This window comes from Homalodisca vitripennis, chromosome 5 (genome assembly GCF_021130785.1).
Source record: "Homalodisca vitripennis isolate AUS2020 chromosome 5, UT_GWSS_2.1, whole genome shotgun sequence".
NCBI lineage: Eukaryota > Metazoa > Arthropoda > Insecta > Hemiptera > Cicadellidae > Homalodisca > Homalodisca vitripennis.
In genome coordinates this window covers 39013145-39041095 of record NC_060211.1, presented here as the reverse complement: position 1 = coordinate 39041095, position 27951 = coordinate 39013145, and the positions used below count along the sequence as shown (strand labels likewise).

General features: G+C 32.3%; 1 protein-coding gene across 4 annotated transcripts in view; it reads left to right on the top strand.

Moving 5' to 3' along the window:
• The window catches only part of LOC124362025 (breast carcinoma-amplified sequence 3 homolog), a 77582-nt gene that overhangs the window by 7899 nt on the left and 41732 nt on the right, over positions 1 to 27951 (top strand). For 3 of the 4 annotated variants that reach the window (XM_046816175.1, XM_046816171.1, XM_046816173.1), the window contains exons 3-7: positions 19708 to 19863; positions 19966 to 20184; positions 22181 to 22356; positions 24510 to 24759; positions 25631 to 25860. In XM_046816175.1, the coding sequence (XP_046672131.1) occupies positions 19708 to 19863; positions 19966 to 20184; positions 22181 to 22356; positions 24510 to 24759; positions 25631 to 25860 (1031 nt within the window). Of the gene's footprint in view, positions 1 to 16839; positions 16942 to 19707; positions 19864 to 19965; positions 20185 to 22180; positions 22357 to 24509; positions 24760 to 25630; positions 25861 to 27951 lie in introns of those variants that run through there. The other variant, XM_046816174.1, reaches the window with a different exon arrangement.

The following is a 27951-nucleotide window of genomic DNA, read 5'->3' as shown; positions in this document are numbered from 1 at the left end:
GTAGGGTACGATAAGCGGACCCGGTTTTTTGTATCGAAGAATGTAATCATCGATACCTAATATTCACATCCCAAATCCTAGACTATCAATTGATATAAATTATCTATAGTTCTCAATAACAATCATATGTTTTAAATTAAAATATGAATCTAATATTTACAGTGATCAAACAAATTATTATAACCAAAATTAGGAAAACTGAAGACGACCATATTTGCTCCTCTCACAGTTACAGTTGTTTCTTTCCCACAAATTTCACATAATGGGTTTTCCCGCACGAGTCTAACATGTTGAAGTCATGAAAAACATGTCTTATCATCTTCCAAAGCAATGTCGTGTAGTTTTCTAAATTTGACTGTCATTTTTAATAATTAAAATTACTTATGTAAAATTGAAATATTACCCTACGGTATTATTTGAAAGTATTTACAGCTATTGATATAGATTATTTAATTAATCAGTATCAATTGATTATATCGATGGTTATGATTAAGTAATGTCGTTTGCCAATTTAGATATAAAAAACCGGGTCCGCTTATCGTACCCTACCCTTTTTTTTTAATTTGAAGAGATAAAATGATAGAGATAGAAGAAGATAAGAGATAGAATTATAGGAGTATATTTTTACTAGATTCCCAAAGCACATATGATATTTTATGAGTAATAATTATATGAAATATCAAAACTATATTAAATATGAATAATAGGTGACAATAAACAATATTGGAAAAGAAAGAGAAATTTTAATAAGATAATAACAATTATTACTATTACGTTCTAAATATAGATAATGCACAGTAGATTCCGATTCATAATAAATGACCCAAACATAGCAAGAAGTTATATACGTTCATATATGTTATATATGTTATACATGCTAAAATCAGTGTTAAAATTTGAACTTAGCATTATTGTGGTCCAATTGTAGAGTAGAATATATAGACAGTCTTTTGCTGTCCATACAAAAACCTTATTCAGTTTCTATCTTATCAGTGTTAATATTAGCTCTCTGTCCTATGAAAATACAACTTTAATCTTATAGCATGCCTTACATTTACAATAACGTATTTGTGATTTATGTTTTGGGTGTTTAAGTTCTTGTGCATGTATATTTTTAGTAGTTGTATTTATAAATCAATAACTGATTTTTAAACTACACATCTACTGTAGTAATCTGTAATATTTATTTAGAGTTGGAAAATAAAATGATCTGGCGTTGGAAATGGCCCTGGCCATCAATGTGGACTTTGGTAGCCACTTTTGGTGAAAAAAAACATCATTCGAGATAGTACCTAAATTCAAGCTCAGATCACGTGAGCGCTTGTAAAGTTTATCTTTAACTTTGGTACTACTAGTAACATATTTATGATAACCTAATCTAAACCTACTTATATTGTTTAATAACAAGTGGAAGAAAGGGACAGAGTGGCCTCCTTCTCACCGATATTGCTTGCTTTTGGAAGGGAGAGGTTGTCATAATAATATTAATTTTCACAGGTTTGTTCTTTCTAATAATGTAGTTCTTTTAGGTCCCTGGTAAGAAAAACTTCTCAAAAGAATGGCCTCCAGATAACATCAAAGTATCGATTTTTATTTGAGATTTATTTGCTTTTTATATGCTTATTAAATTATTGTAAATAAAATTCTTTTTTTGTCTTATTTGTCCTTTTACGTTTGTAATTAATTTTTTATGTAATGATTGTACTAGGCTATGTGATCTGTAGCAAATTTGTATGTATCTAGCACAATAGTATTTATACATTTGCATGCATTTTTATATAATTGTAGTGCTTCATGTAACCTAATTTTCATCTCTTATGCATGCTATAGCTCTTTAATTAAAATTTTAGTTGCCTTTTTTTTTCCTAGTTTTCAGTTTCTGTCAGAAATAGATCGGCCTGGATGTTCTCTTCTCAGATATAACTTTCTTATACACATCCGTGTAAGAAGGTTTTGTTCATAAGGTTCTTTCTCTGCCTTGTAGTCTATTTTTATATTACATTTTATAATTCCTTAACCTTTTTGGACTAGGCAGAAATTTATTGCTACTAACAAAATTGCTGCTTTTATGTAAACAAAATTCAGCATAACCTTTTAGCACATATAGCTTTTATATTAAACAGTCTAGTTAATGGAGCTAATAGTTTAATTTAATATTTGAAATGCCTTTGATTTCTGAGGGACTTAAAATTTATTTCTTTGTCACCTGTGTTACTAAATTAATAAATCACTATTGTTCAGCAATAATTTTGCATTATACTATCCACATTTACTCTTTGTTTGTTTTTGATTAAAAAACAAAAACTTCCCCAGAACCTGCTACTGTACCTAAGTACCTATATTTTAACTTACTCAACTCATATCTTAACGTATCATACAGACCTGTATGTTAAATCTATCGTACCCAAGGCATTTATAAGGGTTGTCTAGATGTAAAAGGTGTTAGGAACTAGTTGGCAGTGGGTGGGGCTAAAGCCACTATCTTGGGCTAAAACAATTCCTATGCTCAGTACGCATGTATTGAGCCGTGTCAGCAGGCAGTCTTGATCTCTCCTATTATTCTCAATGTGACTAGTTAAAATGTGTGCTGAAATTGAAAATCCCACTAATTGTGATGTGCATTAAATGAGTTATTTTGATGGCATAAAACTACAAACCATTTGAAATTTATCGGCAATTTTGACATTTATGTGAATAGAATTAGTGAAAGCATAATGAGTCAGATGTGTGTTGATGTCCAAAAATGGTCTCACCAATGTTGTGAAGTGATCATTGGTCATACCATCAATTAATCTATCCTGGTCACTGGGGACGTCTTGATTAAAACCAATCAAATAGATTAGTGAAATCGCTATTTCATAATCTTGAAATTTTCAGAACATTTCCCTCAAATTTCACATTGTTTTTGTCTTGAAATTTCTGTGGAGAGTTTGGCTACTCTAAATTTATTATGGAATCCCAAGTGGGTTTCAGAATTTCTTAAAGAAACCCACAAAAATGAAAAAGTTTGTTGTGGTAGTGTTTCTATCACTATTAGCTGACTGGGATTCCCGTTATTCTCAAAGGTTTTTCTATTATTATTTGGGGTAAATATTTGTTATGTTTCACGTCATAGTACTTTTTATGTAAAAAGTAACATTTTATGTATAAAAATTGTCTTATTTAGCAATGTTATTAATATATACGCCTATATGTATTATATAAAAGTTTCAATGAAAATGGTTGAAATTCCATTTTAAAGAGATTGTCTACGACACTCCCGTTATACTGTGAGAAAAGGTATACAAAACATTGCGTGACAGCTTGTATATATATATATATATATATTAAATTATGTTTAATAGAAGATTTACAAAATGATCACAATATTAAATTCTTTTTCTTCACTACTTCACTTTTTTCGTCACTATAATAGTATAATATGTTTTATAATATTGAGTTACACATATTATTATTTTGTTACAGTACACTTTTAGTAATCGTATCAGAAAAATGTCACAACCAATCTTATTGTCATGTTACAATATCTCTTTTTTATTTAATTTTTTAATATATTGCATTATTTATCCGTTTAATTTGAAAATACAATTTTTAATTTTTAATCTGGTTTTATAATAGGATAAAGAGTAAGCTCGCATTAAAATTTAAATATATAAAGTAATATACTATAAATAGGCCATTGTTAGATGTTGTAACAGAAAAAGCTTTGTGTTAATTAAACACATCACCTGAAACCTAACACCAATGCAAATATGTTAAAAGCAAAAAAGTCAACATAGCACAATCCAGGACGCCTGTACATTTACACTGGGAAACCACAAGGTATTGGACAGCAAGCTCCATGGAGTTTACAACAAACATGAGAGATATGGGGATTAGAAAGGGGAGGGGGTACTGTTGGCTTTTGTCAGTTTGCTCCTTCTATTAGATATCCTTGGTCAGTTTACGTGTCCTGAGTTTAATTAATAGGGTTTCACCATGTAGGGAGCTGTGCAAAATCTCATTTGACACCCTAACACTAATTACTGACAACTAACTCATTGATTTAAAAATGCAAAGTCTGCAAATAACTACATTTAAGCTCTTGGCGCTAAAAGGGTTAATCATCTTCAATTTTTTTCATCTCCTATAAAATTGATAAAAGATAAAACTAAACTTGTGCCTAGGTAACCATAGTTGATTTACTCAATCAACCATCATGGTGAAAATCTTGATTTAAATACACCCATTTTCATTAATTTATTCATCAAAAATCTCAATTTGAACAGAAGGTTGGTAAAGATACATGAATGAGTTTTATCTGTTTCACTTTGAAGTAATTAAACAAAAATAATTACAGCTACATAAATAGCTTTCTTTTTTAAACCACCTATCTACGTGTTTAGTCCAAAAGAAGCTATTTAATTCAGTATGTATTTTGTAAGTAAGAAAAGTTCCTTAAGTAAGGATTTATTGACTAAAGATACAAACAGCTGTGTACTTCAAAATTTTATTCTAACTGTCAAGTCTGTTAAAGTAGTATTTCCTTACTCTTAACCCTTCAACACACTATTTAATTTGAACTGAACACCCCCTAAGTGGTCCACTTAATTTCTTGTTTTTCACAGTTTTGTGACAACATTACCTGTACATACATTAAATGATTTTCTGTTAAGCCTATACTTGTAAAAGTGATTGTAATTCTAAAATATAAGTATACCCATACAAAAATGTACAAAATACCATTACATAATTTTTTAAGACATGTTTACTGTAAGTTATTTGCTTTACTTATATTAGAAATTTGCAACTGTGTGATATGTCTTGAAGCAGTCCTCTAGGCATAGGCCAGCCTCACATTGGGGAGTCCAGTAGATTGTGTCCCTTCTTCTGCCATGTTTGTAGCAAACCACACATCTCCTTTGAGGCTTGCTTTTTTCCCAGTTGGTGGAATCTTTTCAATAAAATGTCTTTCAGTTAGGCGCATTGGTGGAGGCTCAGTGGATGGTCTGCCTTGAACTGTTCTTGGTACCTCTTGTTGAAATCTTTCCAAAATTTCTTTTCCTAGGCCTAATCTAAATGTTAAGTGATCAATATTGTTGTGTTTTTACTTCCAAATGATGTATGAGTTCAGAATTGTAATGTTTAGCATACGCTTGAAGACTTTCATGTACCATTTAGTGCCTCTTTTCCTTTCCAGTAGATAGTTCTCTAGCATTTTATCTCTAAGGTCCACACCCCTCATATTCTTATTATATTCTACTACAATACCAAACATAACCAAACAAATAAACAGCTAAACACAAACAATAACATCGTCATGCCAGCAGACAAATTCGTTTCACAGTCAATTGCATAATTAGAAACAGCTGACAGAAAGCGCCACCTTGATCGATGTTTTTCGTCTACTATAAACTACATGTTGAACGGCTTTCGATACATAGGTATCGATACACCGATAGTTCATTTCATCTTCTTTCCAACGATGTATAACACGAATGTATTACACCGAAAATAACCGAAATATATTCGTTATAAGATTGGACTGCGCGATGCGTACAGCGTACATCGCGGGCCGAGTTCAGCTGTAAACACTAGACGTATGGCGTACGTTGAGGTGCGTCAAAGGGTTAACTGATAAAGTATCATGAAAAAAACTAATGTAAAAATGGTATTTAAGGAAAAATATTAATCCTTTTGTGATAGGGCATAATAAACAAGACAAACTCAAGTTAATTTTTTCAACTTAAGAAAATTAATTTTGAACGTAATCAAAACAAAGTGTATAAAGTTTATTAGAATTAGTGATAAAATAAATTCAGTCCAAATGTAGAATCAATCTCTGTGTGTAAAGTTGAGAAAGCAAAATTTGTGCTGTTTGTTTTTGCAAAAACTCATAAAATAAATTTTAAAAATTATTTGAGTGAATTACTCAATTTTTTTATGTAAAACACATCAAAGAATAAACTGGATAATTTTAAATCATATTTCAGTAAGTTAAAACTCTTTGTTATTTAAATTTGTTCCTTGTAAAAAAATTTTTTTTCTTCATATAAATAGAAAGGTAAATTTTATGTGTGTCTTTAATTTTAAAACACTTCCTCCTTTCTCTGCACTGCCCAATAACGGAGATGCAGCATTTTTGCAATTTTTGAATGTCACCATCTTGAAACTTCATAAGATATAAGAGTAAATATGCAAGAGTAAAAGTTGTATAAAATGGCTTAATATGTATGTAAACCATGTAATTTTTGATTTTATGCTGAGGCACATTAAGAGAGTTGAAATTCTTTGAGCTAATTCAAAGGGCTGCCATCTTGATAAATTTTATTTATTGAGAATGGCAGACAGACATTTCAGAAGACCTTCTCCTAGACCGTTTCCGAATGTGGTGTAAAGTCATTCACAATTCGGAAAAACTGTTTTTCTTATGCTGTGAGGTTTATGGGGTATAATTATTTTATCTAACACAAGGAATGACAACTAAGCTTATTCAACAAGTTCAAATTAGTAACTTGGTTAGGCTGAACCTGGTGAGGTCGGGTTTGCAGCATTGTGTCCTCCTAATAGACCCCTTTATTTTAATGTACAACTCAATGTATGCTCTTTTTTAAAATTTTCTTCTGACTCCTTATGGACCGTCCCCAGTATGATGGAAAAAATTTATATTTGCTTAAACAAGTAGATTGTGAGTTATAGTACCTATGTGTAAAGTTTCGTTGCTTTATTTGCAATAGTTCATAAATAAAATCCCGTTCCCGGACTTTTTGTACACCCGTATATACTTTTGGATTATGGCAGTTTAATGTCCTGGTAGAAAAGATTTTAAAAAATCTGGAAATCCTGTTATGAAAGTGATTCCAATAGGCGAATGTTTAATAAAATGCAGTTAATTAAAACTTCACTAAAAATATGAAAGTTTATTATTTTAGGACAGAAAAGGGCATGTATATCATAAATTTATAAGTATTATTATGATTTATTATAAAGTATTTTACTAGCTGAAAATAAGTACCTACCATACTATATGTTTTAAATCAACTACTTATGGAATATGATTTAAAACATGTACATACAATGTACTTAATTCTGAATATAATAATATTCACACGCAAATAACAACCTGTTCATGTAAAGTTACATATTTCTAATTAATTGCTTTTGAATTTTCTAAAGGGAGAAGCCAATCCTTTTAAGTCGTATTCTGTCCATCCTCATTGATGACTGGCCTGTGCGAGGATCTGATAAAAAGTGCTGTGGTCAAAGACACGATTTGAACCTGCTCTATCTGTAACTCAGATCCAATCTTAGACTGCTCGACCATCGGCAGTCTCAAAAAAATTGCTCTGCTTTATTCTAACATGATTTAACATAATATCAAACTAAGAAAAAGGCCCTGTTGCCGCAATATATGTTTAAATACACTCAGAAAACATTATACTTTTAGTACAGACATCTTAGTTTTACAGAATGCTACTGCTAGAATCCAGGAAAATTTACTTAGTTATTGTTTTATAAGTTTCTATTGAAAAGATATGACTTTATAACTGATATAACATTTTAACATGATGAATACATTGATAGACTAAAATCTGAAAATCAATATTTATAGCCCTGATCACTTGTTTTGTCTTTATTTAATATTTTTATTCTGGAAACAAGAAGTCTTTTTCATTTTCTTCTTTACATTATTACGTATTTTGTTATTTCTTTAAATAATGTTTAGGGCATTGTTCTCTGAATATTAGAGTGTGAAAGTTTATTTTGGTGGCTGGATGTCTGAACATCAGAAACTACTGAAATGATTGAATTGAAATTTGTCAAGAATTTTCTTGAAATAATATGCAGCTTTTGTTTTTCTCTGACCTCTTTGATCCACCCTACTAGCTTAGAATATTTCAATGGAAGGTAAAGGAGAGAGCATGGGTACTTACAGTGGAGATAGAAACTTCCATACTATTTGTAAAAATGTAAATCTTAAAATTCATATTTTTGTGATAAATTTCATAATTAGTATTGTATTAAAAAACAGAGCAAAAGTAACGTTAATTGTGAGGTCTCCAATTATGTTTTAATCTTGTTCAGGAAAAAAATGTTGCAGTTAAGAATGGCAGTATTGAATTTGTTTTTAATCAAGTATTTTTTCTTATAAAAATATTATTTGTTACTTCATAAGGTATAAGTGATGAATAAAAAATTTGAACAATGATTCTTTTTGTCAGACAGTAAGGTTTATCTAGATACTGAAATATCACCTCAAGCCCTCTCTATCACTCAACCTCAATAGTATTAAGATGGTTTATTTGAGAAATGCAGAACTCAATATTTTTTATTGATACTCAAAAAACCCAGATTTTTTTAAGTTTAAAAGGCCACCATTTTGAAACGAAATGGCAGATCAAGTTGGTTAATGAAGTTAGCCAAGATATTTAGAAGATTATTTTTTTTTACCAAGATTGAACTTGTTTGGGACTTTTATGAGACAGTTATCATTTCCACAAACCATGTTATATAGCAAAGATATTATCAAACTTTTGAAGTGGGTATTGTTTTGGGCTGAGGGTTACATGCTCAGTGAAGTTACGTAAGAGTTTTCTGTAAATGAGGGCAATTGCAATAGACTATTTTTCATAGAAAATCATCTAAAATTCCATACTAATGTCCAAAAATAATAAGAAAAATCTTAGAAATAACAAGAAATACAATAACATCAATAATGAAGATAGTATCAAATAGCTGACATACTGTTATATTGATAATTTTTATTGTAAAATTTGGTTGTAATTGGTTAAGCTTCAGCAAAATCACAATACAGTTTCATCCCCTTCAACTCACCTGTATAAGACGATGATACTATTAGGAGTTTCGGTATCTGGTTTTGCTCTCAAAATTCAAGGCTTTTATCCGTTGGCTTTAAACTTAGACACTCAAAGATGGTCCTCACTTAGCTCAGGAACTCTTGAGATGGCATTAAAAAATGAGTATGACATTCCTGTTGTGCTGTGTGTAAGCCATGGGGTAACTGCTAGTTCTAAATAGAAATGTTTCTGATTCTGTTGGTTTGAAAACTTCAGATAAAGTTTGATGAGTTATAATTGATCACAAAAATAATTTATGTAAATAACTAATAAAGAAACATAAATAAACTCCAGAAACATAAATTTACCTGGAGACGACCTCAATTAAGAAATAGGAGCAAATAACCAAATGCCGGCAATATCCGCCTTCCTCTCCTATCCCACCGCATCATCCTGTCATTATTTTTTTCTGTTGCAGACACCACGCTTCTTGAGGAGTTTCCTGCCAAGTACATCATGGCTTCCCTACACGCGCACATCATCTAGGTTTCAGGTGAAGGGTTTGACACAACTTTTCTGTTGTGAAACACGACTTCGGCTCACTCTGTGCCATGGTTGTTTGTATTACTGCATGCTTAATTTATGTTTTAGACCTGAAGAAGGGAGCAAACAGTTACCAGTTTTTACCAAATATCCACAGTAATTCTGTAGACTTGCGGAAAGTCATGGTGCTTGCGAGGAGCTGCTAACATGTTGCATACCTCTGTGGCCTGTCAAGATTTTGTGAGACAGAGTCCTTCTATGGTGCGAATACAAGCCAATTTGTTGAAACGTGTTTTATTGTGCTTGGAGGCTGTTAATTATGTTGAATCTGGACATATGTTTAGCTTAGTGATTGGAGACAACGTATTAGACAGAAGACTGAACTGAGGAGTTGCTTGTTCTGTTCTTCTAAGGATTCTTTTCTTAATTCACGTTTTTAGTGAGAGATGAATAAAAATTTGAAGAAACCCTTACAGGAAGTCCGGATCCTCTTAATTCCTTTTTCCCAAATGTAACCTTTTCATGACCCTATTCTTTCTTGTTTCGTTTTAATTTGAGTGCCTTAACCAAACCAAAACACACAACCAACCAAGATAGACATGGATTTTCATCAGTGAGACACACATTTGGTTGAGGTAAATGAAGAGATTTGTGCTCAGTAAGTGGTGAAGGAGAAGGTTATTGTTGCAATGTAGGGGGTTTTAATCACATATTATCAAAATCAAAAATGTCAGAGTACTACTTGTTAAAAATTTTTTTGCATAGGCAACACGTCATGATGTGGTTGCAGCAGTTCGAATGGCAGATATTACGTAGCATGCAACTGCAGATATCTTCTCTCCTTTGTTATCAAATGGCAATTAAAAAACATTAATTATATCTTTGAAACAAAACATCTACGATCAAAAGTGCATGAATTTTTAATATTGTCCTTATGGGAAAACCTTAAGGTTGTTTCACTACATTGTTTCTTGATCAAATATTGAATGGTGCTTCAAAATCCTAGGCGCTTTAAAACGTGTTTCTTTCTATTTCCTTAAGTTTTATAGTTTTTTGCTACTAAAGCAAAGTTGCAGTCAATAGTGTTTATTTTTGTAACAATATTTCTTGTATAACAGTATATTAATTGTTAACTTTACTTATAATAAATTTGATATGTACAAATCAATTAAATAGTAATAAACCAACTGGATGGTAGAAATACACTTTTTATTATTTAATCAAAGTTATTAGGTACCAGCAATGGGTTTTGCTTTATATTTACATGTATTTTAACTTGGACAAACCACGGATTTTGGTCATTCATGTTTGTACTATCCTAAAGTACCCTCCATAATCCAAAATTGACTGTGTTAATAAATAGTTTACGAAAATTTATGGGTTACACATTTAATATTTTTACAAACCGTTCTGAACACAAGAAGAGTCCAAATGTTAACTGCCTTACCAGCATGAATGGACTGTGCTTTCCGTGGAATTTTTGGGTGGGATTATACTTAATTTGCAGCTGTTGATGGTGATTGAACTAAAATAGGATACTGATACTGTTTAGGGGTCACCGTAAGTCTTATATAGTGCTAATAATGGGTATGAATCAGTGTTTCTTTGAAACTCCCAAGTAATAATTTAGGTGCATGTATTTATTGATTTGTTTCTTTCAAAATGCTGATAATTTGGTAAAGTAGGGCTTCACATCTGAGCTATGTAAGGGAATTACAATTTTCTTCCAAGACAATTCATAAATTACACAATGACCATGGTCATTAACGATGAAAATGATTGGGTAGCCTGTCCATTTATCTGACATGTGGAATTGGGTAATTTAACACTGTCAGTACTTCATGTGTAATTGGTTGTATACTGCTAACAGCGGTCCATTTTGCTAGTGGGGAAGATTAAAATGATTTAGGTAATTGGTAGCAATGTCCCTCCTGACAATCCATTTCTCTTCTGTTTCAATCTTTTTTCAGAATCACTTCAGTTTATTCTGCTGGTACATTAAAAGAAAATAATAAGAAAGTTGTAAACATCTTCACTGAAAGGAATAACACTCTTTGGTGTGAAAGAATTGTGAAAATGCTTGCAGAAGTTATGTAAAAATTTTACCCAAAGATATGAGAAATTATAATTTTGAGCAAAGATTTCATTCAAGCTTTTTTATTATACTGTTGTCTGTGATAGTATTTTATGTGAACAGTTTTAACACAATTGGATATTATTCTTGGTTATATATGTAAGCCTTTGTTAGGAGTCTTAGCCTGTTAACTCAAAACTAATGCCATAAAAGAGATAAACGTAATCAATAAAAAAAAATTAAAAAGAAGTAGTGTTCCTAAAGGCCAGCTCATGTATTTTACTTGAAATATTCTGGTCTGATCAATATATTGTGTACAATGGGTGTATTATTTTCACTGTATAATTTAAAAATATCCTAATGTTGATAATTATAGTTGTAACATTTCATCATCATTGAAATTTCCTTCATAAGTACGCCCTTACTATATTAGTGAGGTTACTATTTACAGAAAGTGCCACCACTTATCTGTAATTGTGAATTGTCGTTTTCAGGCTAAAACTCCAAATTGAGACTCCAATTCGGGGCAGAATTTTTATTTTATAGGGTGAAAATTTTTGAGTTAAAATACCAACATATTGCTTATTAAGCAACACAATGTCCAATATCAGAACTTGTAGCACATTCAGTTTCAGTAAGCTATACAGGCACCAATAAATTATCTCAAGCTATTGGCCCAGATCACTAGAATAAATTAATATACTGATTGAAATAAATAAATTGCAAAATACAGGGTATAAACAAATTCATGAATTGAAATGATAATTTTTAAATTATTTTACTCATAGAAATGAATGTCTGTATATCCACTTGTAGCCTATAAAACTATTTTCTTGACACCAACAATTCTCTGTGTTCTCAGGGATCCGTTTGTGAGGATTTGGATTGAAATATTCACTGTAAGCCGCATTTCATATTAAAAATCATGATAATAAGAGAACGTAAAAGAAACAATATGAAAAATGAAGAATCCAGGACAAAATAGCAACCATGTACAGATAAAAAAATTGCAAACTAAATACTCCATTTAATTCCATACACAAGAATTTTACAAAAGCAACTGATAAAATGAATATAAAATACAGAAAGTTAAAAAATTACTTGTTAGAAATGAATTTTCTTTAAATAATATATTTTTTTACTATCAGAACAATCTCACCATAAAGTGTCACCAAACAAAGCTTTAAATTATGTGTTACAAGCATATAAGCTGTGTGATATAAGCTTGCATTTAATATTTTTAACCACTCCTTAAGGGTCGACCTCTTTTGAGAGTAAAAAATCACTGATTGCAAAGAAAGTAGTTTTTAGGCCCAATGAGGTTCACTGATGGATATCATTATTTTGGCCTTCTAGGGTTGAAAACAGTTGTAACATCCCTGGAAAACTAGTTACTGAGTTTTGTGAAAATTCACCAAAAGGTGACAAAAAAGAGTAAGTCTGTAATTGTTTTGAAAGATGTGTTTCCCGCTTTGTAGGTATTTTTAAAAATATGTTGATTTATGAATAACCAAACAATGAGAAAATTATTAGTCCATCGCAAAGTAAACAGTATCACTGCAGGTTAAACCTTTTCCTTTCTCTGGTAAAAGATTCCTAGTAATGTTTGTCAAAGTTCTTTTTAGGTATTATTTATTAAATTGTGATAAGACCACTCAATTTAAATTAAATTTGATTTAATTTTTTACTTTTTTGCCCAGGTTTAGTGGGCCTGTTGGTACACCCACAACTACATTTTTTAGGTGCATTTATATGAATTAAACAATTAATTTATAGACTTTTTATATTTTATTGTGACAGAACAAAAAGTAACTGGTTATTATATTACTTTGTATTTAAAATTCAACTGGAATATTGAAATTTTAAATGGGTGGTATTGTATTTTATGTTAAAATATAAATTGAAAATATAGGCAGGTCAATAACACTGGGCCTATTGTTATAGTCCCAATAAAATTAAATAAAAAAACTAATAAAATATCTGATAATGTTAATTTTTTTCACTTATCCAAAAAAATGTGTTGGGAAGTCTCCCTAATTTAAATTTAATATTTTATTTTGATGTGGTTTCCAGAGAGTTATGTAAACGTAAGAAAAATAATATTGCATTACTTAATTTTTACTGTGTAGATTCTTTAGAACATTTTGTGGTGTTCTGAAAGTCACTTAACTACACTCTCTGATATTTTCTGAGACTTGTTTATAAGGATGTAACATAGAAAATTCCATTCTGTAAATTACTATATTTTCTGCTCATAAAAGTGTAAAGATGTAATAATTTTTTATTGATCATGAATAATTAATAAAATTATATGAATATCACATAAATTCGCCATCGTTATGTATACAGGGTGAGTCTGACCACCCGTGCAGTATTTAACAGCTGTCTTAATAACTGACTTCCAAACTTTTTCTATCTCTTTTCTCCATAATTTGGCCTCTCCGAATCTGTTAAAATTATTTTTAATTTTGAAAAATGCCCCTAAAGGGCCCAATTTGGGGGGTAGGGGTACTTTTTTGGGGAATTTTCAAATGTAAACATGGGTCGTGTGTGATACATCAATTTAAAGGTCTCATTACACCAAACATTTTGGCGCAAACAAAAGTTAATTATCTTTAACCGTATGTACAGGGGTGTAACCAAAACGTTTTGAAATAGGACTTTAAAATAAAGTTACCGTGTTACCCCTACCTACAATACGGAACAGCTCCAGATTTTTTTTTCCTAACTTGCTATTGACCTATTTTTCAATGAAATATGTGGTACGGGCATTTTTTCACTGGATTTTCTAAATTTCAAAAATATTCAAAATTTAAGAACACAAAAAATCCTAACACTCAAAATTCTTAAAATAGCAACATATAATAAATTTTTATATCAAATAAAAGGTCTTATTAAAACAAACTTTTTTTGTATTTTAACTTTTTTCCCTATCTCTTACTGTTTTTCAAAATGGCAGCTGAAAAAACTGAATTACGTATATATCTGTTTACAAAATGTAACAAATTAATTTTAAATTATATGAAATAAAAAAATATGTCCTTTAATTTTTTAATTTGCTTAATAGCTCTGAAGACCTCTGAACTAGCCATAATCTTACCTTTCATTGATTTTGCTAGTAAAGGTGCTCGAATTGTAGTCCGTCATTTGCTAAACAACGTTCTAATCTGGAACTTAAGCTATCTACAGCTCGCAAAACACTTCTTCGTGGCTGATTGAATTTATAGCATTCCGGATTCGCTGCATCATATCTTCGGGTGTTGTCGGTCGTAAAACATAAACTAAGTCTTTCAGCCTACCCCAAAAGTAAAAGTCCATACAGGTCAAATCAGGGGATCTTGGTGGGTACTTAACTGGACCACCTCTTCCAAACCATCTTCCAGGCTATTGTTCATCAAGCGTTTGTCGCACGTTGTGCGAGTAGTGTGAGCCGGAGCACCGTCGTGCATAAACCACATATTGCCAACAACTTCGTCAGGTACATCTATTAATAAGTTAGGCAAGTGATTAATTAAAAAATTGTTATAAGTCTCTCCATCTAGGTGTCCTTCAAAGAAAAAAGGACCTACAATTCTCCTACCAACAATACCACACCAAGTATTCACAGTCCAGTACCTCTGGTTGTCAACCTCTCTCGTATCCAGTGGGGGTTCTCATGAGCCCAGTACCTCATGTTGTGACGTTTAACTTCGCCGTTGCTCCGAAATGTAGCTTCGTCACACCATAGTAGATTGCGAAAAAAATGTTCATTTTTTTTGTAGCAACTTTTCTCTTGCCCACAAACAAAAATTCATTCTTTGAATGCCATCATCACCATTAAGTTCTTGGTGCAGGGACATCTTGTAGGGATGCATTTTTATTGTCTTTCAGGATCCTCACCACTGAACTTTGACTCATACCAGAATCAATAGCTATTCTTCTGGAAGAATCATTTGGGTTTAGTTTGCACCGCCGCCAATACTTCTGGTGCCCTATCACTTCTTACAGGCCTTGCAAGCGTTTTTCCCTTATTGCTGTCAGGCTGTACCTGTCCTGTTTCACGAACTCGAATAGCAAAGTCTTTGAAAGGCCATTCGTGACTGAGGTTCTCTATTTGGAAACCGTTCGGCATATACCCTCGCAGAAGCCACATAGTTTTGAAAACATTCGCCTAACACCATTAGCATATCGAATGCCTCTGCATTTGTGTACGGCATTTCGAAAAACCACAAGCTGTCCTTAACAGCAGACACCAATGAACTGGGACTAAGGGTTAGCCTTATCACATTTGTCAGATAAAGATGTCTAGCCAGCTTACCGCAAGTGATAAGCCTGTTGAGGGTGGTACAAAGTACCTTTCTAGTCCAAGACTGCATTGAGATTGTGCATACATGAATCAATGTTATCTTTAAAAGATAAACATGGAAACTACTACAAAAATATTGGGCCACATTAGAAAATTAAAAACATGTTTAATTTTGGGCCTGATTTCATAACAAATTCTGTTTATTTAATCACAAAAAACCTGTTTGTTCAAATAAAAATAATTTGTTACATTTTGTAAACAGATATACGTAATTTCAGTTTTTTTCGGCTGCCATTTTGAAACAGTAAGAGATAGGGGAAAAAGTTAAATACAAAAAAAGTTTGTTTTAAAAAGACCTTTTATTTGATATAAAATTTATTATATGTTGCTATTTAAGAATTTTGAGTGTTAGGATTTTTTGTATTCTTAAATTTTGAATATTTTTGAAATTTAGAAAAATCCAGTGAAAAATGCCCGTACCACATATTTCATTGAAAAATAGGTCAATAGCAAGTGAGGAAAAAAAATCTGGAGCTGTTCCGTATTGTAGGTAGGGTAACACGGTACTTTATTTTAAAGTCCTATTTCAAAACGTTTTGGTACACCCCTGTACATACGGTTAAAGATAATTAACTTTTGTTTGCGCCATAAATGTTCGGTGTAATTAGACCTTTAAATTGATGTATCACACGACCCATGTTTACATTTGAAAATTCCCCAAAAAGTACCCCTACCCTCCAAATTGGGGCCTTTAGGGGCATTTTTTCAAAATTAAAAATAATTTTAACGGATTCGGAGAGGCCAAAATTATGGAGAAAGAGATAGAAAAAGTTTGGAAGTCAGTTATTAAGACAGCTGTAAATACTGCACGGGTGGTCAGACTCACCCTGTATAACAAAATCATTTCAATTGTTATTTTAACTACTTTGGTAGGCTAAAAAGTCAGGGTTCATTTTTAATAAATTATTAGTCCAAGCTGTGTATTACTCTTGGATTTATAAATCTGGTTTTAAGACAAATTATTGTAGCAAACAACTGAAAAAGCAATTAAAAGAATAAATTTGTATAATGCAGTTTTTGATCAGTTGGAATGTGCATCTGACGAACCAGAGCCGTTACGTTACACGTGGTGGTATACCGCCACTGATAACAGGGCCGAGTGTTATCACATTTATAGTGTAGGTGGAACTGACATACAATGGTCTGATACTGTGCAATGCTTTGCCATTGTCATACCACTATTCATGTTTGCCAAATATAAGGTACTGTCAATATTGTTAACGATTGTTTAAATAATACTTTTATTGTTAAATTTGTCATTAAAACAAATTAATGTCAAGTTTGTAGGGAAATTTGCATATAATATAATTTGTAATTTGTAAATCATACTATTCTAAATAAATATTTTAAAATTTGTAGATATGTATATGTATACTTCATGTTCTTAATACAATACAATACAAATAAAGTGTTCATTACTCAGGTTGTTAAAATTAGAAACTACCGAAATTACATTAATGATATTATTTATCTCGTTAAAATTTTCATTCAATTGATAATTTCAAGTAATATAAGAATAAACCTCTATTTTATCAGCATGCCAACTTCCCTTAGATTTACAGATGAAAGAGGGATGGCTTTTAATTAAGATACCATTATAATTTTATAAAAAAACATTTTCTTTAAATTAATTAATTTTCATTTTTTTATATATCTATACATACTTACCTTTTAACTTACCTACTTAACTACCGTTAAAGCCTTGTAAGATAATATCAATTAATTACAAAGTATAAAAATTATATGCCCTTATTTATAATAGTACAGAATACAAAACTGCAAAATTTTGAATTGTACATTTTGAAAATGTTTCAGAAAAAATCTTTGTATTAGAGATTTGTTTAGTAAATGCTTATGGTACTAAAACGTTTCCAATAAAATACATTTTTTCCTCATAAACATTAATTTTTTTGTATTTAAAAATTAAATGAAATTTTCCAGCAAATCTACTACTTTCTACCAGTTAGAACTAACTAACAAAAAAAAAGTGTAACCAATTTAACCTTGGTACAATGCATTATTAGATTGCATTTTGTTAGCTACAAAACTCTACCAGAGTTTATGTGAAATGATTCAGTAGTGTAGATGATGAATTATTTCTTAACTACACCATTTGTTTTGTACGTGCAAAACCATTTTTTCTAAAGCAACATATGAGAAGTGAAAGTTGGTTAAAATATCATGTTAAGTTATTATTTATATTATAAACTAGACTGTTTGTTACAAGATATATACAAATAAATTTATGTTTTAAATTTTGGCTGCCCATAAACATTTAAAAATTGTAGTGGAAGTAAAATACTTAGTCTGGTGTGACAGTTCTGGCAACTGATAAACTGCACTTGGTTTTAAAAGGTTTAAGCTCTTAAATTTTATCTTCAATGAAACTCAACACCTGTTTTGATAACCACAAGATCATTCTCACCCAATCATATGGTTTCCACCAAAGTAATATTTGAGTTGTTAAAGAAATGTAGAAAATAACCACATCCATAAAATCTATCTGTCCATCTATCTATCTTAACTGTAAGGTCTGAACTGTACAGATCTCCAAACCAGCTTGGTTTTCTGAGGAGACTTTGCAGATAGAAGAATCCATGAAATCTTAGGTCTATCATCTGGCAATGTGTTAGTTTTTTGTTGTCAGCAAGAAGTTCGAAGACCCTGAAAAGCTTAATTTCTTTAATGCGAAGGTTTTCATGCATAATTTTGTAGTTCTGATCTAGAAATGTGAAGTTTCATGCAGAGAGTGGTTATTGTGAATGTTTTGTCCAAATGGGTGTTAGTGTAACTGGACCTAAGATCAATGGTGGTATTATTTTTATTACATTTTTCAATGGGTGTCCATTTTTATGAACTCTGGCCTATTTTTGCATCCTACCTTTAGTCCAACATTATGATCTGATAACTCGAAAACGTGACAGTCAATATTATTCTTGCAGCCATATTTTTTGTTATGATTTTGGGTCAAACTTTTTCAGTTATTTGGAGACTGTAGTAACACCTTCACTGTGGTATGAGTCATATACCGATTGACAGGACAGGGGAGTTTTTGGGACAGTTGGAACAGTAGAATTCTGTGTCCACCGCAGTAAGTGTGTTAAAACTGTGTAGCATCTCTTAAATAGGAAATATTTAACAAATGGATAATGAATCGGTTCCTTTATTTTATCAAGTGAAGTTCAAAGACTATATGATAAGAATCATATAAATGAATAAAAATTAACAACTTTAAACTTAAAAAAATGTAATATGTTTTGATATATATGTGTAGAAATGATTTGATTACTAAAATTAAAACTAACAATATCATCATAAATTATGAAATGTTATACTTGTAGAAAATTCCAGTCACTTAAAATTTACAATATTCATAGAAATAAAAACTGTCAACAAAAAATTGAATCAAAGTCATCTTGAAAAAGTTAAGGACATAGTGTTAACAACAATCATAAAAATAAAATTTATAAAGTAAGAGATGAATAACCATGTCCATCCCTCACACATTCATTCCTCCTCACACCTCCTCAACCGAAAGTGACGTAAGGAAGTAACTTTAGGTTCCCATGACCACGGCCATCTGCTACAAGAAATAAGCTCGGCTCTTGTGCATTTTATACAAGCAGGAAGAGAATTCCACATATGGCATGCAGAAACACAAGCAGTTCTTTGAAAAGAATTGTTCTACGGTGAAGAATTTATAATGCAGACGAACCAGTGTATGTGTTCCTTGCAGCTCCTTCAACAGCAACGAATTCAGCCTGAAAATATTGTGAAAGCCTAGTTTTAATATTGAAATATTGCCGTACGTGTTGGCGGATTTGGTGCAAATTATTTCATTTCATTAATTTATCTAATAGTTGTTTTCTTATGGTCATGACTTCCTCTCTATATTTTTTTCTACTTCCTCTTGTAATTGCAAGGGAAAGTGTTTCTCCTTGCGGATGATGATAAGCTGTGTTGTTTAGGCGTATGGCTGCAGTACCAATGACAACAGAGAGGTGATCACATGGGTGCGGGTCCTGCAGGCGGACATAAATGATCCTGCTTTCTACCCGGACACCGGCGAGCAGGATGGAGTCCCGCCCCTGCTGTTGGCGCTGGGCTACGGCAGCGGAGTACAGGTACCAAGACTTGCATAGATAGGAGTTAAGTGAAATATTCATCGTCATAAATGAAAACAAGTGGTATTGACTAGGCGGTAATATTATTGTGGTTATTGACAGGTCTGGCTTGTGCCAGTTACGGGAGAAGCGAGGGAGGTACTGTCCTGGTCGCAAAGCTCGGTAAGAACCCTTTGCATCCTGCCCACCCCGGAGATCCGGCTCCCTCTCAAGCAAGATCTGTACAAACTCAAGAGACCTCTGGTGGCGATGGTGGACAATGCAGGGCCTGGACCTCAATTCTGTGCCGTCAGCTTTATCTCACTTAGAGATGGTGATCAGGTTAGTACTGTTATTAATGCATGAAGGTGCACCTTCAATCTTGTTGCCCACATACGTTAAACTCATAAAAAAAACGGCAGTGAAAATAAAATAACATTATTGTTTTCATGAATACCATTTTATTATTATCAAACAAAAATTATAATATGTATGTATTAATTAGGACTTCATGATTTTTAACATCTGATTAATTACAGACAAGTCAAAATCAAACCAACAATGTTTTCAGAAATTGTCGTGCATCAATAAAGCATCACTTTGCATAATACAAAGTGTAATTTTTATAGTTGATTCCTGATCACATTATCACAAATTTTGCTACTTAGATTAGTTTGTCAGTATAATAATTATATAATAACATGCCAGTAATATATTAGTTTTGAAATAATACAGTTTTCATATAAGTCTATTGGCAGTTTAGTAATAAGCTAGCATACAAGGTAAACCATTGGAATAATTTAGATTTTTTAGCCTTTTTTACAATTTTTGGGATTACACTAATGGGAATAATTCTAATGGTGATATCAAATTCCCCTCAGTAATACGTTGCTCTAAGCCCATCCTAAGGTCGTAGAGATAATGTCTCTCCTTAAGGGTCCAATCATTAGCCAAAGAAATTTACTTCACAACTCCATCCTCTTTGGGAGTAGGTACAACAGTTTTAAGTACACTTATGATCAAATTTAGTTTGTAACTGCAGTTTCCAAGGCCTAGTCTCCTAGTAGAAGAACTTCTCAAGTCCGAAGGAACGAAAACCTGCAGTGCTTTAGTTTAAGCCAGTTTTGTTAGAATTGCTACCATCTTCCTCTTATCCTTGCATCATGATTCTTTTAAATTTGATGTCTCACTCTCTTTCAGCCCATGTACAATGTCATTCTGCTCACGAATCCTTCTCTCGTTGAACTCACTGAGCAGCAGTTCCTCGGATTTAATTCCACTTTTATCTGTGTTTCTATTCAACTAGTGCAGTTTGGATACATCATCTTTCATTGCAATTATATCCTTTTCATTAGCCACAAGTATAAAGTTCCTACATCAGGTGTGGGATGTGGTGGTAAATCGTCGCTCCGTTGTTATCTCCCTAGCTGAGCGCATTGCTGTGTTTGATGATTTGACCTTTCCTTGTGCTGTGTAGGTGAAGAGTATAAAGTTCTCACATCAGGTGTGGGATGTGGTGGCGAATCGTTGCTCCGTGGTTATCTCCCTAGTTTAACACATTGCTGTGTTTGTTGATTTGACCTTTCGTTGTGCTGTGTAGGTGAAGAGTATAAAGTTCTCACATCAGGTGTGGGATGTGGTGGTAAATCGTCGCTCCGTTGTTATCTCCCTAGCTGAGCGCATTGCTGTGTTTGATGATTTGACCTTTCCTTGTGCTGTGTAGGTGAAGAGTATAAAGTTCTCACATCAGGTGTGGGATGTGGTGGCGAATCGTCGCTCCGTGGTTATCTCCCTAGTTTAACACATTGCTGTGTTTGTTGATTTGACCTTTCGTTGTGCTGTGTAGGTGAAGAGTATAAAGTTCTCACATCAGGTGTGGGATGTGGTGGCGAATCGTCGCTCCGTGGTTATCTCCCTAGTTTAACACATTGCTGTGTTTGTTGATTTGACCTTTCCTTGTGCTGTGTAGGTGAAGAGTATAAAGTTCTCACATCAGGTGTGGGATGTGGTGGCGAATCGTCGCTCCGTGGTTATCTCCCTAGTTTAACACATTGCTGTGTTTGTTGATTTGACCTTTCGTTGTGCTGTGTAGGTGAAGAGTATAAAGTTCTCACATCAGGTGTGGGATGTGGTGGCGAATCGTCGCTCCGTGGTTATCTCCCTAGTTTAACACATTGCTGTGTTTGTTGATTTGACCTTTCGTTGTGCTGTGTAGGTGAAGAGTATAAAGTTCTCACATCAGGTGTGGGATGTGGTGGCGAATCGTCGCTCCGTGGTTATCTCCCTAGTTTAACACATTGCTGTGTTTGTTGATTTGACCTTTCCTTGTGCTGTGTAGGTGAAGAGTATAAAGTTCTCACATCAGGTGTGGGATGTGGTGGCGAATCGTCGCTCCGTGGTTATCTCCCTAGCTGAGCGCATTGCTGTGTTTGATGCCGCTACGTTGGAAGACAATCTTGTAGTGACGACTTGTTACCCCAATCCTGACATCAACCCAGTGGCTCTCGGATCCAGGTATGTCTGACAAAATTCAGCCAATCTACATTCATTGCACATAAATTTACAGAAATGAATGTGTATTTTTTTGGAACTAGTCTATCTGATGTAATAAAATCTTCACTAAATAAAGCTTAATAATAAGTCTAATTTGTGTTGAAACATGTATGTTTGTAATTTTTTAAGATTCAATTTTAAATTTTTGCAATTAAATTTTTGTTACATTACTTCATAGTTTTATCAATAATAATAGAGATTAGATTTACCTTGGTAAAAATTATATTTTTTATTTCAACAATTATTCTGTATGATCGTGCCAAAGTTGGGAATGTTTTAGTAACAAAATTGAGTTTGTTTTCAAACAACATAATACAGTGTCAAGAATTAGACCTACCTAATTATTTTATATACCAATTGGCTTGTATTGTATGGCTAAAAATAAAAGTAATATAATACATAACCACATTTCTCAGATTTTAGCAAAGGTTTCTATTTACCAATTAAAAATACGTTATTTAAAACAACTTGTTGAGCTTACAGTTCAATTCATTCGTATGAGTCAGTACTTCAAAATCTACTTCTCTGTTGTATGGAAATATCAAAATTATGCTAGCAATCACAATATAGACACTAGACCTTAAAAAATACATGTGTAACAAACAGGTTATTGCAATGCCCTGACAAGACAATAATTACAATCACAAATACATGTGTAACAAACAGGTTATTGCAATTCTCTGACAAGACAATAATTACAATCACAAATACATGTGTAACAAACAGGTTATTGCAATGCCCTGACAAGACAATAATTACAATCACAAATACATGTGTAACAAACAGGTTATTGCAATGCCCTGACAAGACAATAATTACAATCACAAATACATGTGTAACAAACAGGTTATTGCAATGCCCTGACAAGACAATAATTACAATCACCTAACAATACCTAATCATTGACTCTCTGCAGCTATATGATTCTGCCTGGTACTTCTAGCAGTTTGTCATAAGCAATATAATTACTATAAGGCATCTTTAGCTTTAGCTGATTAAAAACAGTAAAGTGTTAATTTAGCCTGCTGATTTCTAACCGAGAAGTCATAGGTTTGATTCCCAGATAGGTCAAAAGATTTGCAAATGGGTTTTTGGACTGTTTTCCTTTAAAACGTTAAGTATAATCAATTGAAATGTCTTCGGTTTAGAAAGAATCTCCTTAAAAAAACTGCTCCATTTTAGCTGTACGCTGTTTAGAGTAATGTTTGTTATAAATTGTGTGGTTTTAGAACAGTATTTCTTTCATAAAAATTTAATTTTTATGATAATGTAGTAATTTTTTGGTATCTATTCTTAGGGCATTCATTCTAGGTTATTAATGTTTTCTTTTAAATTATTATGGTCACTGTACATTAAACTCAATAAATAGGTGATCAGAACTAGAGAATTTTTTTACTTAATACCATTTTCAATATTTCAAAAATTGAGAGTATATAAACAATGAGGCATTCTTTCACATATGGAGGAGGAACTAATTGATGGACATTTAGTTTAAAAGGCATTTAGGGAAGCTTTTATGAAGTAACTCGTAATCTGTAATGGATACTTTACACTTTTGGTACAAAACATGAAAATCTGAAAAAAAAAACACAAATGTTTTGGTTAATTGTGCATGCTACATGATTCAATTTAAGTGCCTGCCAGTATGGTATATAATTGGTTTATTTTGATGGTATTTGAAACTGAAAGTGAATTTTAATGGGAAGCAATTTAATATTCACATTGCAGTTCATCAAAAGACTCAAAAAGTGATAAAAATAATGAATAGGGATCGTAGTTAATAAATTAATCTTCTTTAAGTGCTGCTTTAAATATATAAAAAGTTATGATTATCAGAGTCAAAGTGTACATTTCTGAAGAATCAAAAATTAATGTATGTGAAATATGCTTTACAACAAATTGATTACAAAATGAGAATCGGCCCATTTCTAAATCTTATGGCAAATTTGAGAGAATCACGAGATGATAATAAACTTTGCCAACATTAAGATTATCCTCTTTAATGTATTAACTATCGTCAATAAAATAGTGTACTCTTACTGTTTTACACTTGGACATTTCCTTCTATTTATTGTATACGAATTAGTTTTATAAGTAATGAGATTGCATGACAGATGGCTGGCGTACGCGGACCGGAGACTGGTATCTCAGTGGCGCTCGCAGGGTGGGTGCCAAAGTGAAGGTCCCCACAGCGTCACAGCCACCATGTTTCATGCAGCCAAGTTCCTAGGCAAAGGTCTACGGGACCTCAGTGAGACCGTCGCGTCCAGCCTCACCGGCAGCAGTCCGGAAAACAGTTCCCTGCACCACAACCACCCTCCGGAGCCCTGTCTGAAAGGCATCGTAACCATACTGGACCTCGAGGCAAGTGTTGTCATCAACATTTTGTGGGGTCAGACTTACTATGTATTATTGACATATAAAAGATTAACAAGAGATTGAAAAGAATAAGATTTAACTGATATAAAAAATAAGAAACTAAAACCTTTTTTAAACATGTAATATATTGTAGACACGTGTTAAATAATTCCAGATTTAACTTTTTCTTTTCTTAATTCTTACATCTTTTCTACACAGTAGGTTGTAGTGGAGATGATCAGTCTTTGTTTTTCATTTAACTCCATATCACTCTTCATCTTGTATTTGTTTTTGTTATTTGTTTTTGTAAATTTTGTGGTAATTTGTCATTAGAATAATTTGTCACTGCTTCATTGAATTACTACTTAAACAGTAACATAATCTTTCTTCACATAGTATATAATAGACTTTTGTTTATATTATAAGATAAATGAAATATTTTATATTTGAACCATTTTAATAATAAATATAAGGCAAAAGAGGAGCACGAACCTGAAAAATGTATTAATTGCCGTAAAATATGAAAATTATCACTATTTTATTTAAATATTTAATATGATTTGATTTTGTTGAAATAAATATAATTTTCACTTGACTCACACTATTGTATTTAAAATTAATTTCACAATTTCAGAGTGCATCTTTTAGGATCTATAAAAACATTATTTATTGTTAATTTTATAATATACTTCATTGTTGTGCCACCAAATACTTACCATATGTAAATGAAGTCCACCTGAACGCAGCCAGGAACATAGCAAGGAGCCCTATATTAATCATACATTTTTTACACGAACAGCTAATTAAGGAAATAAAACCAGCATGCGAACATGTGTGAAAGATTTCTGATAGGATCGGTGTGATTGTCTTGTTTCAGATGAGGGTGTCGAAAGATACCAATGAAGATGACTACCAGACTGGGGCTAACCGGGTTGTGGCACATTTTAACGCACATTTGGAACCCATTGTCGCTCTCAGCTTCGACCACAGTGGCTTGCTGCTGGTGACTGCGGACAAACGCGGCCATCGTTTCCACGTGTTCCGGATCAACCCACACCCCTGTGGCCCCACCCTTGCCCATGTCAATCACCTCTACGTCCTACACAGGTTAGTTGTGGCTCTCTCAGGTACTTCATTGTCATTTTCTACACCTAAAACTTAATCAGAAATCAATTTGGAAATCCTCAGAAAGAAGAATGATGTGTTTAAACAATTAAATACTTCAATGATTTACAAAACATCATTCTGCAGGTCACTAAAACTGTTACTTGTTTATATTTCTTACATAATGTTATACATTAGATTGAGCACATCTATCATTGCGTTGTGTGAGCATAGATTTTTTCAACCTTCTACTAGTCACAGACACAGAATTTCTTGATATGGTCTTACATTCAACCAAATACATAACCCTCAAATTATTTAAAGCAAGTGCTGGTTGGAATTGTTAGCACAATAATTTGGCAGTGTGCAATTGAACCCTTTGAGTGCCACAGCGTCGCTAATTTTGACTGTATGAAAAGTGCATAAAGTGCCAGCGTTGCCAATTTTGACGTTTCGTATTTTAATAATATTTTTATATAGTACAAGATTATTTTGGCCAAATAACAAGACAGCTGTATTTAATAGGTTCCAAACTATCAATAAATACGAGTTTTATGTTGTTTCTCTACTATTTTATCTGTGAAACTTACGTTGTTTTGGTACTTATCAAGAAGCCACTATTTTTGGACGAGTTTTCCTTATTGGGGACAAAATAAATTACAGTATTAAAAAACAACTTACTTTATTTAACGTATTTTGGAATTTACAAGTTCAATCAATGAGATAAAAAACTATAAGAAACAACGTTTCATTATTCGAAAATGTCAGGTCATTCGTGTGTCTATTTGGAGACGATTTGGAATTGGAAGTATGACTGATCGAGTATTTTTCTATTCATTATGGAAGGAGGAATGTATAATGAAGTTTATTTTGATCTCTGATAAGGAAAACTCGTCCAAAAATAGTGGACTGTGATAATACCGAAGTACCTGTGCGATGATTCTGTCTTCCAGTCACGCGACGTAGCGGACGAGTACCGTGTTGCATAATGGCCTTTCTTGTTGTTTATGTGCCGATAACCAAGCATTTGAATAAATACAAAATAAAATAGTAACTTATACAGTATTTTACTGTATTTATTTACAAAAGTAATGTAGTGATTTGAGTTGTGTCACAACGAAAAATGTGAATTTTCAGTGTAAATATTATAAGGGTTATTATTTAGTAAATGTAAACTTATATGCAAATATGTTAGCAAGTATTTGTTTCTACATTTAATAATCATATTTATTTGTGTTATATAGATGTTGTATTAGATTTATTGGGAAAACTACATCATTACCAAGAATTTCTAAACTCTGACAAATGAAGTACAGTTTATAAAATGTCAGTACCGGGCAGCAATTTGTTAATACATATAATGCCATCTTTTTAAAATTATAGCATAAGATATTACACATGGGTTTCATTTAGAATTATATGGCCTTTATCATGGTATAAAGAAAAAAAAAAATCTTAAAAATACCATATACACTCAAATTAGGTCGAAACTTAACTTTTTATACAAAAGTAACATTTTTTTTTATAAATACTGAAATTTTTGTATTTTTATAAATCAAATTTTATTTGTAGCGATATGTATCATATTCTGCATTTAATAAGAAAAATAACAACAGCAAAATGATGAAAATCTGTTTGGTAGTTATTTTACAACAGCTGTTTTCCCAACAGCTTACAAATATGCGAAAAACAGTGTGGCACTTTATGCGTATGCCTTCGGAAAATACCCGTGGCACTCAAAGGGTTAAGTCTCTACCTAATGTTTTATGCTTTTTTTTATTGACGTTTGACTTTAACACTATTATTACTGTAATTCACACGCATTGGACATTATTAGGCATGTGTTTCTCACAATACCATGTCTAAAACAATACCCAAAATACCGAAAAAGTAGGCAAATTTTGTTGACCCTTCCACGTGAAATTACAGCCATTTAGAGTAGGAAATGTAAGCAATCGTCATAAGGTCACAATAAAAATGACTGAAGATAAACTTGTGAAATTTTTACAATATGTACGTGAGTTACAGGATTCAGGAAGTAACATTTTTTATTTATAAAAAAATAACTTTCTTTAAAAAAAAAAACATTGAAAA